We start from the raw sequence: 15,238 nt of genomic DNA on the forward strand, positions 1-15,238 counted from the left end.
ACACACACACACAAAACACCCGTTCGTGTAAGACTTATCTGAATCAACTTCACTTATGTCTATCAGACGTTATACTGCGTCACATTTCCAGAAGTAGACCTATTGTCTATGCAGATTAAAAAATAATCTGTAAATATCAATGGCGTGTATCAATCACTGTCTCACCACAGGAAAATGTAGCCTGTAGTGTCAGTTTGAATGGCTCGCGTAGGCCTACTACGACAGCAGGCCTTGTCAAACGATTATTTTAAAAGTCATGCAACATTGTCCTATAAGACTGGATGTCAAAATATACTAACGTTAAACCATCAATTCTCATTTGCATTCAGAATGAAGTGGTTATTGACATCCCTTTTGCCTTTGCCCACGAACTTTGCTGAAGAGTCTGAATTTGACATTTTTGTGTCCCATGACAGATCAGTACAATGGACAGCGCCAGCGGTTGTAGCGTGACGTCACAGCACGACTCTGACTGTGTTGCAACCGAACGCTCCAGTCATTTCACAATTTAAACAGCTGTGTGTGACCAACATTAACAACACTGACATCCGTAGAACAGGTTACGCCCAGCCCTACGGTCAACAAAAAAGCTATAGTTCAGTGAACAGAATTTAGGCTTGATCCACACAAACGCTCCTCACATTAGATCAAGATTTCTCATTTCAAACCTGCATGATTAGGCTATCATTAATAGTAGTGCCTAGTGGTGCCTATCCAAGTTGATGGTGAGGTGGGCTACTACAGTGTCGACGCAGTTGTGCGCATGCCTGTGTGTAAGAAGCCAGGGCAAAAGAGGATATAAATGGCAGATATTTGGTTATGGAATACTGGCATGTTGTCAAGCTGCTTAACTCCCCATTGTGCAATCGCTTTTAACCTTAAAAATGACACATACTGTATGACCTGCATCCCTACCACCGCCGTCTCCTTGGTCCATACCGCACTTAGGCTATGATCACCGTCCGCTGCACCATCCCATATGAAGTGCATGGATCTTTTCTTTGGATTAACACTTTTAAGCAAGGAAGTGGCTGCATTAAAATGACATAGTCTATGCTATAATTATCATATGGCTAATCTGCTGTTGGATAAAATAGCATTTCAATTTGGACTACTTTTAGTTCATGTAGTTGCGGTCAAATAACGGAGCCTAAGCTCCATATGGCGATAGACAACTATATGTACAAGCATGTTATTTAATGCCCTCTTAGGTTACTTCTTTCAAGAATAAGGCTCCATTGTGACATGCAATGAATGTTCTAAAATTGTCATACACTTATGTGCGTTTAATCATCAGGAACATGCGTGGACCAATACTAAATAATTAAACGTTGTATAAGGCCTATCCTAACCTGTCCATATTTGCTATTCAAAGCCTGTGTACAAATTGTAGCCGAAATATTACGTTCGGCAAACACAAGTGATCTAAACAAAAGCAAATCCCTAATACCCAGCAAAATAAAACAGCATATAATACGGCCCCATTGAATCACTGCAGTAGCCTTAGCCAATGCAGGCCGGTGTTGCTGCATCTCCCACGAACACGGGCACCTCGAATTGTTCATGCTCAATGATATTTGAAATGTTAAAAAAAAATATATATATATATAGACATGCAGCCTATGCTACAACGACCTTACCTTAACCTCAATTTCAGATATGAGTTTGTTTTTCACCGAAATATACGCAAAATCAGTCGATGTGGTGCCAGTATCAATGAACCAGTGAGCAAATTATGAACAGAGCCTCGCGACGCGGTGTTTCTTCGCTGGCATAGTAGTCAAGTAGCCTATATCCTCAATCGAACTGTGGGATCAGTATGAAGATATCTGGCTAATAAAGGCAGATAATGCGGTAATTACATGTCAATTCCCTGCCGTGGCTAGTGGGACCACGCGACTGCCATGAAAGGTGTCTTGCAGCCAGGCTAAAATGCTTGATCAAATAATCCAAGCCGGTGGGCTCGGATATACTGTCCACTTGATAGCCTGCGCGCTCCCTCTCCCTCCAGTCGTGATACCGCTAGAGAGAATTCGGCATTAGTGCGGCGAAGGAACCCACCTCCGTATAGTGAGAGAGAGAAAGAGAGAGAGAAATGAGGGGGGGGGGGGGGGGGGGTCCGCACACACAAAATCAATGAATTCCAGTAATATTTTACCCGTTATAAATGGTGTCTAGGGTTTACAGATAGATATTGAGATGCACTAGAATGATTTTTCTATCTCTATGAAAGTGTTTGATGCCCCCCTTCTATTCCCCGTGGACATTTTTCATTTGAGAACATGTAGTTTGCAACTATTGGAGGTTAGTTCATGTCATACTGGGAAGTACCTTAAAACAAGTGGAATTATTGGCTTGTAGGCATATTATTAAAAGTACATCCACATAGACTCACTGTATTACTGGTTTATAAACTGATAATAACGTTGATATCTACATTACAGCGGGAAGTATGAGGGCTGAGGATCCTGCAGCACCCACTGAAAAATCTGAATTAAAAAACAATATTCATTTTTAAAAAGCACACCCCTGAAACGTCTATGGATAACTAAATAAAAGCTGTGTACCTGAAGTGACATCAAAATGTATCTACTTCAACCTACAGTAATTGTTCTCTCCTCGCTGATAAATTACATTAATGTCACCTAATGAAGAGCATTTCATACAGGGAGCATCTTATGGCATGCGTCTATGAAGGAAAAGTGGGCCTATGCTATTTAACGGAGGTGGTTCTCTGAACCGTCTCTTCCCCCCAGCCACTGTATCGCCATGAGTCCGACGAGCGAGACTATGTGAACCACATGCACCACATAACCTTGCCAGAGACCTGAAGATGTGTAATAGTGAAACAGATGTCAGTGTGCTGCCAACAATTTAGCTTCGGCCACTGTCCCTGTCCCAATACTGGGCTCGAGCCAGTGATCCTCTGCGATTGGATAGCTCCATCGGCGAAATGCCAAGCTGCAGTAGCTGTTGAGTGAGTCTACGGCACGGTCTTAAAGCCATTACAATAGCACCTCCCCGAACTAATGCCTGCGGGCTTTAGGTCAGTGGGCTACTACATTCTTGGGGCTCACAATGTGGATCACAGGGTACGGTTCGAATCCCAGTCAGTCACCTTGGTGCCATAACCGGATGGCTGTCGCGTGGTGGAGGAGGTTGAAGTGTAATGAAGGTGATTCGGCAAGAGGCAGCTTGGACATTCCTGCAATTAGGTCTCTTGACAGATTTTTGGAACTGCCATCCTTTCAGATCGTTGGATCTCCAAACAGAGAAAACAGAATACATTAGTTTAAATTCTCTAAAAATGAATATATATCCTGCACAATTGCGGCCCTGTTGTGACTGTGTGCGTTTTCCTTTCATTGATGGGGCTGGGAGGAGTCTGTTGCGGAAGTGAAAGAGGCGTTTCTCAAAGTTTCTAAGAGGTTCATTCTGCGTGTATGTTTTCGGATACATTGTTGCACGCGATCCACAAAGTAAGAAGTTATAACGTTCTTCCGTGACCAGTGATAGTTTCGCAATCTGTTATTATGTCAGAATCGATCAAGAATGTTGCAATATTTGGGGCAACCGGAATGACCGGACTGGTGACATTACCACTGGCTGTTGCAGCGGGTAGGCAACGTTTCTAAATTACATAATTTACTAATTATTGTGGGAGATTATAGGTTATTTACACAATCCCTCATATATCAATTGCTGTGTAGCCTGGTCCAAAAGTGATCGGAGTGGTCTGCCTTGTTCCTAAACTATGCTGAACGTTATTCATCTGATTTCCTATGCAATGCTATAGGACAGCAGACATCTGTCATTAGCATATGCTATACTAGCGTAATTGGAAGTGTAAGTTGCCACAGCCTTCCTCTGGGGGGGAAAAAAAGTTATTATATTTGATTATATTTGTGTTTTTATTTTCTATTCTATTCCAATCTGATTTGTTCTATTCCGTGCTATTAATTACATCGTTTAAAAATAATAGCAAACGTGCTAAAAGAAGCAGAAATAATTTGGCTTATTTGATTAACACGGGTGTTCGTTTCCTTGCTCTGAGATCACGCGACAAAAGTGTTGAGTCATGCAAGTCGTTATGGTGTTCTGCTGACTGATGATTGGGATGAGTGCATTTTAGTGCGCGGCAGATACGCGATGATAGTCTGCTGTCCGCTTATCGTGCTTATCCAGAACACTGGGATGGCCTAATCAATTCGACCCACAGCCATGCTCTAGAATTGAGAACCATTCATCAAAAATGAACTAATTGCCAACATTACATATTCCTCTCATCTTCATATTCCCATCAGACTGAAATACCTATGGATCATTGGTAGAGGATAAGATGAGTCAATAAATTCATAATGCTTCTTTGTACATCATTATCCACAGGTTACAATGTGACAGTGCTAGTGAGAGACCCAGCCAGGCTGCCTGCAGAACACAAAGCCTGCAGGGTGGTGGTGGGAGATGTCCTCAATAAGGAGGATGTGAAGAAGACCATGGAGGGTCAGGATGCTGTTATCATCATTTTGGGCACCAGGAGTGACCTCGGTCAGTTTAGGCAAACTTTCATTAGTAGGCTATAGGAATTTTAACTTAGTTAAAACATATGTTAAGTTGTCTGAATAAAACCAAGTTATAACAGATATGTTATACAAGCTGAAATATATCTTGAAGTGCAAATCAAAATGGAAATGTTCAGGAGTCTCATTAAAATATGTTTTCTGTTATAAGTTAAATATGTTTTGTAATAATGTTCAGGGTGAGTTACAGTAACTAACTGCACTAGGGGTTGCTGCACTAGGCCTACACATTTTAATTAATGCTTAGGCCAGGATAATGGCCAGTATATTGATGTTTCAGTTGCAATCCACAGGTCCCACAACAATGATGTCAGAAGGAACCAGAAACATCTTAGACGCCATGAAAGCTCGGGGGATCCGCAAAGTAGTTGGCTGCATGTCAGGTACAGAGGAATCTTGGACAGTCAGGGTCACAGCATCTTTCCAACTTCCAATAAACTACCATAAAGAAACCATATCCTTATATTGTCCCCCTCTCTCTTCAAAGCCTTCCTCCTATGGGACCGGTCTAAAGTGCCACCCAGGCTGCTGTCGGTCACAGAGGACCATGATAGGATGTACATGGTGTTGAAGGAGTCAGGGCTGGAATTCGTGGCTGTCATGCCCCCTCACATCGACGGTTAGTTGTCGCCCTTCCCCAATCAGTAGAAATGTAGTACTGTACTACTATAATGTAAGTGGTTCCAGTGATGACATGATAGGCCTATCATCCCTCCTCACACACTACCCACTGAGCAAAGACGTAAATGAAACGTCTATTCAATGTCGGTTCAATGTAATTTCATTGAAATTACATGGAAACAACATTGATTCAAAGTGTGTGCCCAGTGGGTATGTACTGGATGGATTAGTGTTATTCAAGTGATATTAAACATTATAAACATATTGAGTAAATATTATCTGAATATGTAATAATATAAGGTGCCTTATATTGCTGCTAAATATAAATGCTATTCCCAACAGATAATCTCCCTTTGACTAAGAAGTACACAGTGACAGAGAACATGCTGAAAGGGCGGGTCATTTCCAAATATGACCTGGGACACTTCTTCGTCAAGTGCTTGTCCATCTCTGACTGGGACAGGAAGACCGTTGGGGTTTGCGGGGAATACAGTTAACCCGAACAAGACAGAGCCCTCCTTTTACCGTTTCCATAAACCACTTACCACAGCTGGCCTATCAGACACCGCAACTTAGATCTTATTTCTACAGGCCAATCTTTCTTGCTTGAAAGAAATGACAGCTTTGGCTTTTGCTAATGTTTTGTAACTATTTTGTTTATCTTGGATATTATAATGTATGAAAAATGTAATATGTTAATAATCTTTATAGTTGTGTGTGGGTCTCATACTTTGTGCAGACTTTTTAATTAACTACATAGCCAATATCGTTCAAATATCTATTTTACTTTTATTTTGTTTATGTTTTAACCCAACAGCAATTGAATGTTGACTGAGTATGTATGAGTGCAAAGTGAGTAATCAATTAGGCCTATGTGCTATTTGTAGCCTAGGTCCTACTTGTAGCCTGATCTTGTGCTGTCTCAGAATTTTATAGCTAGCTTTTGAAATAAAGAGTTTTTTAATACAAGGTAGTTGTGAGGTGGCAGTCTTTATGTGTCACATTCTCTAAAAAAAAATCATGTCAACAATGTTTATCAGAGGTATTTGCTGGCACTATGTAGCTATTGAGGGTGAACAGCTGAAATTGAGCTTGAACCAAAGTCTGTGGTTATAGGTGAACTAGCACCTGACCTGTGCCATGAAAGTCTTAAAGGCTTCTTGGCAGAGGCAGTAGTACACTCACATACAGGGTCACTATTCCCCATCTCTAGAAGTGTCACATACACCTATGTGAACCAGTGTTGCCAACTTAGCGACTTTGTCGCTATATTTAGCGAGTATTCAGACCGCTCTAGCGACACATTTTCAAAAAAGCGACTAGCGAGAAATCTAGCGACTTTCTGGTGTTATTGGAGACTTTTGGAGACTCTGACGTGAAAGCACGTCTCGTTCTTACTCTTCTCAAGGAGCAGCGGGTTCTGCCGTGGGCCCCACCCCCGTCCCAAAGCACTCACAGTCGACCAAGTCCTTGCGCAGCAGTCCCTTCTAGCTGCAGTCAGAGCAGGCGATGCTCACCCCTCCGCATCCAGACTGCAATTGAATCGCGCATGCGGGAAGCCGCCGCTGGCTGATCCCGCCCTGGCTTACATAAAAATAAAAAAAATGTACCTGAATTAGAGCCAGAATAGTTACCATAATTTTCTCACATTGCCATTGACAGTTTTTTCTATTGTCTGTTTTTGGTCCATTTAGATTGTTAATGTAGATTGTATACAATTTTTTTTTATAAATGTTATAGTTAAAAATGTTCATGTTTTACTGTGACTTGTTGTAGGCTCCTAAGTGGACCATAAGGTTAAAAACCAAACCAAATTAAGAAAACTAAACCAATAAACCAAACAAAAATAAACTAAAAACTAAAAAACGAAGTAACTCAGCCAGTGTCTCTTTTGGGTCAGTTTGCCGGTCCCAAGCCCGGATAAAGGAGGAGGGTTGGAATTGTGACATTTAAAAAAACAAGGATCGACAGAAGAAAGTTAATTGGTAGTTCTAAACATATTTAGGGTGTTTTTTACTCACTTTTTGTCTCTCCCATGACATTATTCCTCTCTCCTGCAGCGTCCATCACAATTACATGCACATGGCCAATTATACAAATTAGGCGATGACGTTATTTAGCGACTTCTAGCGACTTTTAGGACAGCCAATAGCTACTTTCCTTACTGAGGAGTTGGCAACACTGATGTGAACACTTCAAACAAAAACTAAGAGACTGCTGGGACTACCCCACTGTAAACAACATTCCTTTATCTAATGCAATTCTGACGAGTTTGAATTTCTAATTTGGCGAATGAGACAAACATATTGGAAGCTTTCTGTTTGAATATAGAGACAAACAGGTTGGCATATGATGACTTGCGTAGCCTAATATCACAGTAGCATGGGTATGCAAAGCATTCAGTAACTTTTTGGGCAATGTAGCTCGTGACAGTCCATAGCTGGCTTTGTCAAAATAGCCTAGCCTATTGTAAACCCAAAGAAAATTGCTTGCTTATCATAAACTCATGTTTTTTTATTGAAATACAAAACGTAATCGGGTCTAACGTCAATTCACAGGCACTCCTTCGATATAATGTTGTTTTTTGACGAAAATTAAAACGTTTCAGTTTGTCACTCACGAGGTTGGAGTAAGAATATGTTCAACTACTTAAGACATCGGCTCGAATCTAGGTTGTGTTTTTAGATTTCGAGAAAATTAAGAACTAAGTAATATTTTTTCACTTCCCTCTGACTCTGTTTGGTCAGATTTTGGCAAGAGTGAAACCTCTCGCTTCGCCTCTTCTTCTCTGGTGAAACTTAAATCTCGGGCGGGAACGAGTTTACTTTTTAGTTTGCCGGTGGGTTTTGTACCGAGCCGGCGAGCTAGGCAAACAAATAAGACATATTTGGACCTAACATCATTTATTACTTTTGTATATCGAAAAGATAACTGAAGACAGATGAACAGTTGCACACGACAGGTTTGTTGTTGTTTTGCCAAATTGCGACACAGTAGGAAGTGGAGAAAACGCTAGAAATGTAGTAGCTTGCTTGCTAACTTACGTTAGCTAGCTACTAGCAATATTGCTAGTAGTTATTATATTCCCACACTGCAGTCATCTCACCATGTAACGTGTCTTGATGGGATCTCGAAAGATTCTTATCAAGTTTTGTCTTCTCCATCTAGCTAACTACGTTACGTCGAGGAGGATGATGATGATATCCAAGGGACAGAAGCGCAAAGTCGATGATGTCGTGGGGGGCATGCGTAGCGGCACTTGGGAGAGCCAGCGGCAGTCAGTGCTTGGCATCACCCTCTTCAAGTACCACCGCGGGCAGGAGCTGATGGAGCCAAGTTTGCGCCGCTCGGTGTTGATAGCCAACACCCTGCGGCATATACACCTAGAAAACAAGCCTCCATATGGGTTAGTTAACCTGGCAGGACCAGTGCCACCCATGGTCCCATCTAAACCCTGCAGCCACAGGGAGTCTGGTCTGGGTGTTGTAAACAGTGCCTCAGGTGTCGAGGACAAGAAGGATGTCTGGATGTCCTCAGAGAGTGACTTCTCCCTGTCAGGTGCTGTCTCCTCCATTCTGAAAGAACTAGACTTGACTGTCGATGGAGGACTAGGTCCTCAGGCACCTCAGAGGACACCTTTCAGATCCATTGAGAACCTACCTGGAGACCTGGGGCTCAAACAGAGCTCAGAGGGGTGTAGAACCTCAGAGGGGGTGGCTTTTGGTAGCGTGGAGGAGGTCATGTGTTCCAGCTACCTGCAGGATGGGAAACTAGATGAACTTTTCCATGACATCGACACATCGGTGTTTGACAAGGAGATGGGGGTTAGAGCACTCTCTGCTGCAGCCAGTGACGAGCTGCTTAAGTATTTACCCTCTCTGTCCTCCGTTCCGTCCGCTTCACCCTCTCTCTTCTCTCTCAACCAGAGCTTCAGGGACCTGAATGAGCTGGAGCACATCATGGAAATACTGGTAGAGTCTTGATCACCAGAACTTTGAGGAAATTAAAGCAGTGCGGCTTGGTTGGGTTGTGTTCCGGAGGACACATGGCTCTCGACCTTCGCCTCTCCCAAGTCCGTGCGGGAGTTGTAGCGATGAGACAAGACAGTAACTACTAACAATTGGATACCACGAAATTGGGGAGAAAAAGGGGGTAAAAAAAAAGAACAAGACATTGAAATTGAGTGTTTACTCTGTCCAGTTGATCACATGGTTTAATGAGTGAAATGCGCTATTTTTATACAAAAGAAGAAAAAGCTGAATGAGAGACTATCCTACTTTTTCTAGTAGTGGTGTTTTAAACGTAGTATTCTTTATGCCTAGCTATATCAAGAGATTATATTGTAAAATGTTACTAATAGCAAAGCAGTTCAGACTGATGTCTAAGAAATTAATTAGTGGATAGGTAGGATTGCCTCAGGCATCTATTTAATTGAAGGTAGATTACCATTTTTTTATGTGTAAAAACATTAACCTGAGGGGAAATGTCATCTTTGAAGAAATCCCCTTCACTGGTCTTACTCCAGTAAGTAGAGGGTTAATATTGAACACATTCTCACATCCTTCAATATCAACTGAACTACAATAATACTGCATTGTATTGGTCAGTATGTTCTGTAGTAGTAGTCTTAACTTGCCTAACCAGTATGCATAATTAGGCTACATATTGAGCTGTGCCACTAACTTACATCTAGCTTTACAAATATTACCTTAACCTGAGTTACTGGCTGTGAAATGTCATGGTGCTTACTGGTAGTTCAATATCAGGTTATAACAGCTGGAGTTAAAATAGAGGAATTCCTCAGTTTGGTTCTGTCGTGTGTGCAATGATGTCTAAGGGGAAAAATAGTGTTTGCTTGCAGTAACTTGGTTGTATTAATATCCCAAACACAAGTGGCAGTTTCATCATCAAGGATTTTATTAAGGTCTATTGTGTGGCATTTTTAGAAAATGTCTAACCAGGGTCAAAATGGTTCAAAGGATGAGTTATTTTTAGAAAATTCCTATTTAAATGTTCAGCTAAATATGTGATCTATATGTTACAAAATGGCAGTTTCTATTTTTTATATTCTTGTTTATATAATGTATTTTGGCTCAATGCCCTGAAAAAGCAAATTATGCTGACATTTTACAATGAAAGACATGTAAGTGCACTGTCAAATTTATGCAAACACAATGTTAATATTTTTTTATACATTCTAAAATTAAATGGGTTTGTGCCAGTCTTTTCAAACAATGACACTTGTCTCAACTGCGCTACAGTACAGTAGATTCACACCTTCGGTGGGGACCCTACTGCAGAACACTAGCAAGCAGCCAGAGAAAATACTCAAAGTACCGTTCTGACCCCAAGTGGACATTGTCAGAACAATGCAAGTGCATCGCAACGATGCAAATGCAGGTGGAATTGTGCTGTTGAATTGTTAAGGTGCATGTGAAAATGTCATACGTATGTAATAACTGCCCATAATGTAATCGCTGCTAATGTAATAACTGTTGCATGTATAATGTAATAAATGCTAATGTAATACATGGCCAATAATTCATATATATACTGAACGCATAGCGTAACATTAAAATTAGTAGATAGTGATAGCGCTGACGTCATCCATTCTCACATCCTTCAATATCAACTGAACTACAATAATACTGCATTGTATTGGTCAGTATGTTCTGTAGTAGTAGTCTTAACTTGCCTAACCAGTATGCATAATTAGGCTACATATTGAGCTGTGCCACTAACTTACATCTAGCTTTACAAATATTACCTTAACCTGAGTTACTGGCTGTGAAATGTCATGGTGCTTACTGGTAGTTCAATATCAGGTTATAACAGCTGGAGTTAAAATAGAGGAATTCCTCAGTTTGGTTCTGTCGTGTGTGCAATGATGTCTAAGGGGAAAAATAGTGTTTGCTTGCAGTAACTTGGTTGTATTAATATCCCAAACACAAGTGGCAGTTTCATCATCAAGGATTTTATTAAGGTCTATTGTGTGGCATTTTTAGAAAATGTCTAACCAGGGTCAAAATGGTTCAAAGGATGAGTTATTTTTAGAAAATTCCTATTTAAATGTTCAGCTAAATATGTGATCTATATGTTACAAAATGGCAGTTTCTATTTTTTATATTCTTGTTTATATAATGTATTTTGGCTCAATGCCCTGAAAAAGCAAATTATGCTGACATTTTACAATGAAAGACATGTAAGTGCACTGTCAAATTTATGCAAACACAATGTTAATATTTTTTTATACATTCTAAAATTAAATGGGTTTGTGCCAGTCTTTTCAAACAATGACACTTGTCTCAACTGCGCTACAGTACAGTAGATTCACACCTTCGGTGGGGACCCTACTGCAGAACACTAGCAAGCAGCCAGAGAAAATACTCAAAGTACCGTTCTGACCCCAAGTGGACATTGTCAGAACAATGCAAGTGCATCGCAACGATGCAAATGCAGGTGGAATTGTGCTGTTGAATTGTTAAGGTGCATGTGAAAATGTCATACGTATGTAATAACTGCCCATAATGTAATCGCTGCTAATGTAATAACTGTTGCATGTATAATGTAATAAATGCTAATGTAATACATGGCCAATAATTCATATATATACTGAACGCATAGCGTAACATTAAAATTAGTAGATAGTGATAGCGCTGACGTCATCCAAGTATTCCTATGGAAATCTCCTGAAGGCTCATAAAGCAGCAAGCATTTTAATTTCAAACGTGCCCAGAGGTAGGATATGGAATTCCATTGGGTAATGAATGGAGGAACGTATAACGCAGACTGTTGACCAATCGACCAATCGCTTTCACGTTGTCAGGCTGCGTCACGCGGTTGCTAAAATAATTGTCACGCAATCCCTTCTCAAAGTCACGGTATGAGTCGAGAAACATGCCTATTTTCCTCGAAAGTACTTAATGTCGATTCCAAAGCTATACAATATTACACATAGCAAGTTAAGTATCTCATATCTTGGAAAATATTTGTAATATTGTTGACGAAATTCATGCTAATGTTGGCTTTTTGAGCTAGCGCCCAAATGACTCCCATTCACTCCTTGACCTATAATAGCCCAGCATTCACCGCGCGGCCCATTGACGTGGCATGGTCAACGGTTCTCATCTCCTCAAAAGTATATCTGCCCTTGCAAATCGATCTGCAGGTTGAACATGGTGAGATTGTAGACGCCTAAATTGCTAGTGCAGTTTGTTTAGGCGATTTTACAGCTAACTAGCTACTTTACATCCTGATATTGTCTTTGGAATTATGTGTAGCCAGCCCATAGAGCGAGCATTGCATTGTGGATTTTGTAGTCGACTTGAGCTGCAACAGATTTCCAGAACGATTTTCCACGTTGCTACCAACCTTATAATGCCAGAATGAAACATTTGTTCACCAAAAAATATTGTTCTCACATGTTAGTGTTATTTAATTTGAGATAAAATTAACTTAGGTTATTTGCTGATTGGTTGATTGGTTGATTCTGATACTCTAGTTTCCCACAGAAAGAAGTATCATCTTTCTACGATTAAGCAAGTTCCCGAGACGACAGTTATTTAACACTAAATTAAAGAAATTAGTGGTTTTGGGTGAATTGTTCTTTTTAACGTCTATGGCATGAGGGTGCAAGCTTCCTCATAGCCTGCCGGCCGTGATTGGTCTGTGTTAGCACGTGGTCCTGTGCGATGACAATGTATACTGAACAAAAATATAAACGCAGCATGCAACAACTTCAAAGATTTGTACTGAATTACAGTTCATATAAGGAAATCAGTCAATTGAAATACATTAATTGCAATTCATTTAATCTATGGATTTCACATGACTGGGAATAGAGACATGCATCTGTTGGTCACAGATACCTTAAAAAAAAGTAGGGGCGTGTATCAGTAAACCAGTGAGTATCTGGTGTGACCACCATTTGCTTTATGTAGCACGGCACATCTCCTTTGCATAGAGTTGATCAGGCTGTTGATTGTGGCCTGTGGAATGTTGTCCCACTCCTCTTCAAGAGCTTTGATAAGATGCTGGATGTTGAAGGGAACTGTAACACGCTGTTGTACACGTCGATCCAGAGCAACCCAAACATGCTCAATGAGTGACATGTCTGGTGTGTATGCAGGCCATGGATGAACTGGGACATTTGCAGCTTCCAGATATTGTGTACAGATCCTTGCGACATGGGGCCGTGTATTATCATGCTGAAAACATGGTGATGGCAGCGGATGAATGGCATGACAATGGGCCTCAGGATCTCATCACGGTATCTCTGTGCATTCAATTTGCCATCGATAAAATGCAATTGTGTCCGTTTTTGTAGATTATGCCTGTCCATACCATAACCCCACCGCCACCATAGGTCACTCTGTACACATTGACATCAGGAAACCTCTCGCCCACACGACGCCATACACATGGTCTATGGTATTAAGGCCGGTTGGACATACTGCCAAATTATCTAAAACGACATTGGAAGCGTGTTATGGTGGATACATGAACATTACATTCTTTGGCAACAGCTCTGGTGGACATCCCTGCAGTCAGCATACCAATTACACGCTCCCTCAAAACTTGAGACATCTTTGGCATTATGTTGTGTGACAGAACTGCACAAAGGAGAAATGCTTACTAACGTGTGGCTGTTTTGTGTGATGTATTGTCTACTTTTTTGCCCTTTGTGCTGTTGTCTGTGCCCAACAATGTTTGTAACATGTTTGTATAGTCATGTTGTGTTGCTACCATGCTGTGCTGTCATGTGTTGCTGCCATGCTGTGTTGTCTTAGGTCTCTCTGTATGTAGTGTTGTGGTGTCTCTCTTGTCCTGATGTGTGTTTTGTCCTATATTTTTAATCCCAGCCCCCGTCCACACAGGAGGTGCCTGTTGGTAGGCCTTCATTGTAAATAAGAATTCATTAACTGACTTGCCTAGTTAAATAAAAAGGTATGTAAACAAATTTGTGCACAAACTTTGAGAGAAATAAGCTTTTTGTGCATCTGGAACATTTCTGGGATCTTTTATTTTGAAATATGGGACCAACACATTACGTTTACATTTTTTTTCAGTGTCGTAGTTAGAATGGATCACTATTTAATAAAATATCTCAATTTGTAGCGAACTTTCATATAATTCTCCGTGGGGAATGAACTTGATCATAAACTAATTTGAGGCCAAAACGGGCGTCTAAAAAAAAAAGTGGTTTGGCCGTTTTGGAGATCGTAATAGGCTTTCGGCACCGCTAGGTTGCTACGTAGTAACCGACCAGCAGAGTTCGTGACAACACGCTCCAGACATCAATAGTGTAATAACTTAAACCAATAATGTAATAACCTAAAATAACTATTTAATGGCATTAAATTAATGGTTATTAAGAAACACTTTGCATTTGCATCCATTGCCACAACAGACTTGCAGGGGGGGTTACTATTGCGCTTCCATTTTGACCTTGCAAACATCCAGTGTCGTCAGAGGGAAAAAAACGGCTCAATTTGAAGACACCTTTCAGTCATGCGATTAGACAAATTGTAATTATCACAAAAATATTCAACATGATTTTTACTCCTATCCCAGGATAGACCAGGCTACTTTGCTTTAGAGATTAAACCAGACTCATTAAGATGGAGATGGAACCAGACTCATGTCAGACACTCACTCCGCTCACCCCACCCTTAACCCATTGGTCCAAGGCCAAAATCCATGTTTTTCCCCCTACTTTAAATTATCTGCCTTTACAATCCTCATGAGCCTCACATATGGAGGTGTTACACCTTTTCTTTTTCAGGTCAACCAATACAAGAAACATTTTAATACAAAGTTGCCTTCATGGCTCCATTTTACATACAGTTGAAGTCGGAACTTTACATACACGTAGGTTGGAATCATTAAAACTCGTTTTTCAACCACCACAAATTTCTTGTTAACAAACTATAAGTCGGTTAGGACATCTACTTTGTGCATGACACAAGTAATTTTTCTAACAATTGTTTACAGATTATTTCACTTATAATTCACTGTATCACAATTCCAGTGGGCCA

The 15,238-nt window shown here is 40.7% G+C and overlaps 3 protein-coding genes across 6 annotated transcripts in view; 2 read left to right on the forward strand and 1 right to left on the reverse strand.

Moving 5' to 3' along the window:
* LOC106580737 (spectrin beta chain, non-erythrocytic 4) overlaps positions 1 to 2,078 on the reverse strand; it is a 63,426-nt gene extending 61,348 nt beyond the window's left edge. For all 3 annotated transcript variants that reach the window (XM_045703574.2, XM_082966489.1, XM_045703571.2), the window contains exon 1: positions 1,641 to 2,078. The gene's annotated coding sequence lies outside the window, so the exon portion shown is untranslated. The remainder of the gene's footprint in view (positions 1 to 1,640) is intronic.
* A 1,286-nt stretch (positions 2,079 to 3,364) lies between these two features.
* On the forward strand, positions 3,365 to 6,174 carry LOC106580739 (flavin reductase (NADPH)). The gene is made up of 5 exons (XM_014162099.3): positions 3,365 to 3,618; positions 4,387 to 4,548; positions 4,874 to 4,963; positions 5,068 to 5,199; positions 5,544 to 6,174. The coding sequence occupies exons 1-5, from the start codon at positions 3,534 to 3,536 to the stop codon at positions 5,696 to 5,698; spliced, it is 624 nt and encodes a 207-aa protein (XP_014017574.1). The 5' UTR covers positions 3,365 to 3,533; the 3' UTR covers positions 5,699 to 6,174.
* A 1,249-nt stretch (positions 6,175 to 7,423) lies between these two features.
* Positions 7,424 to 11,789, forward strand: LOC106580738 (SERTA domain-containing protein 3). Of its 2 annotated transcripts, none has more exons than XM_014162097.3 (2): positions 7,424 to 8,163; positions 8,339 to 11,789. In XM_014162097.3, the coding sequence occupies exons 1-2, from the start codon at positions 8,143 to 8,145 to the stop codon at positions 9,182 to 9,184; spliced, it is 867 nt and encodes a 288-aa protein (XP_014017572.1). In that variant the 5' UTR covers positions 7,424 to 8,142; the 3' UTR covers positions 9,185 to 11,789. The 2 variants fall into 2 exon arrangements, with proteins under 2 accessions (XP_014017572.1, XP_014017573.1); XM_014162098.3 differs by having other exon boundaries at positions 7,429 to 8,163; positions 8,370 to 11,789.
* The last annotated feature ends 3,449 nt before the right edge of the window (positions 11,790 to 15,238 follow it).

The sequence above is a fragment of the Salmo salar genome, chromosome 20 (genome assembly GCF_965601325.2).
Source record: "Salmo salar chromosome 20, fSalSal1, whole genome shotgun sequence".
NCBI classification, from domain to species: Eukaryota; Metazoa; Chordata; class Actinopteri; order Salmoniformes; family Salmonidae; genus Salmo; species Salmo salar.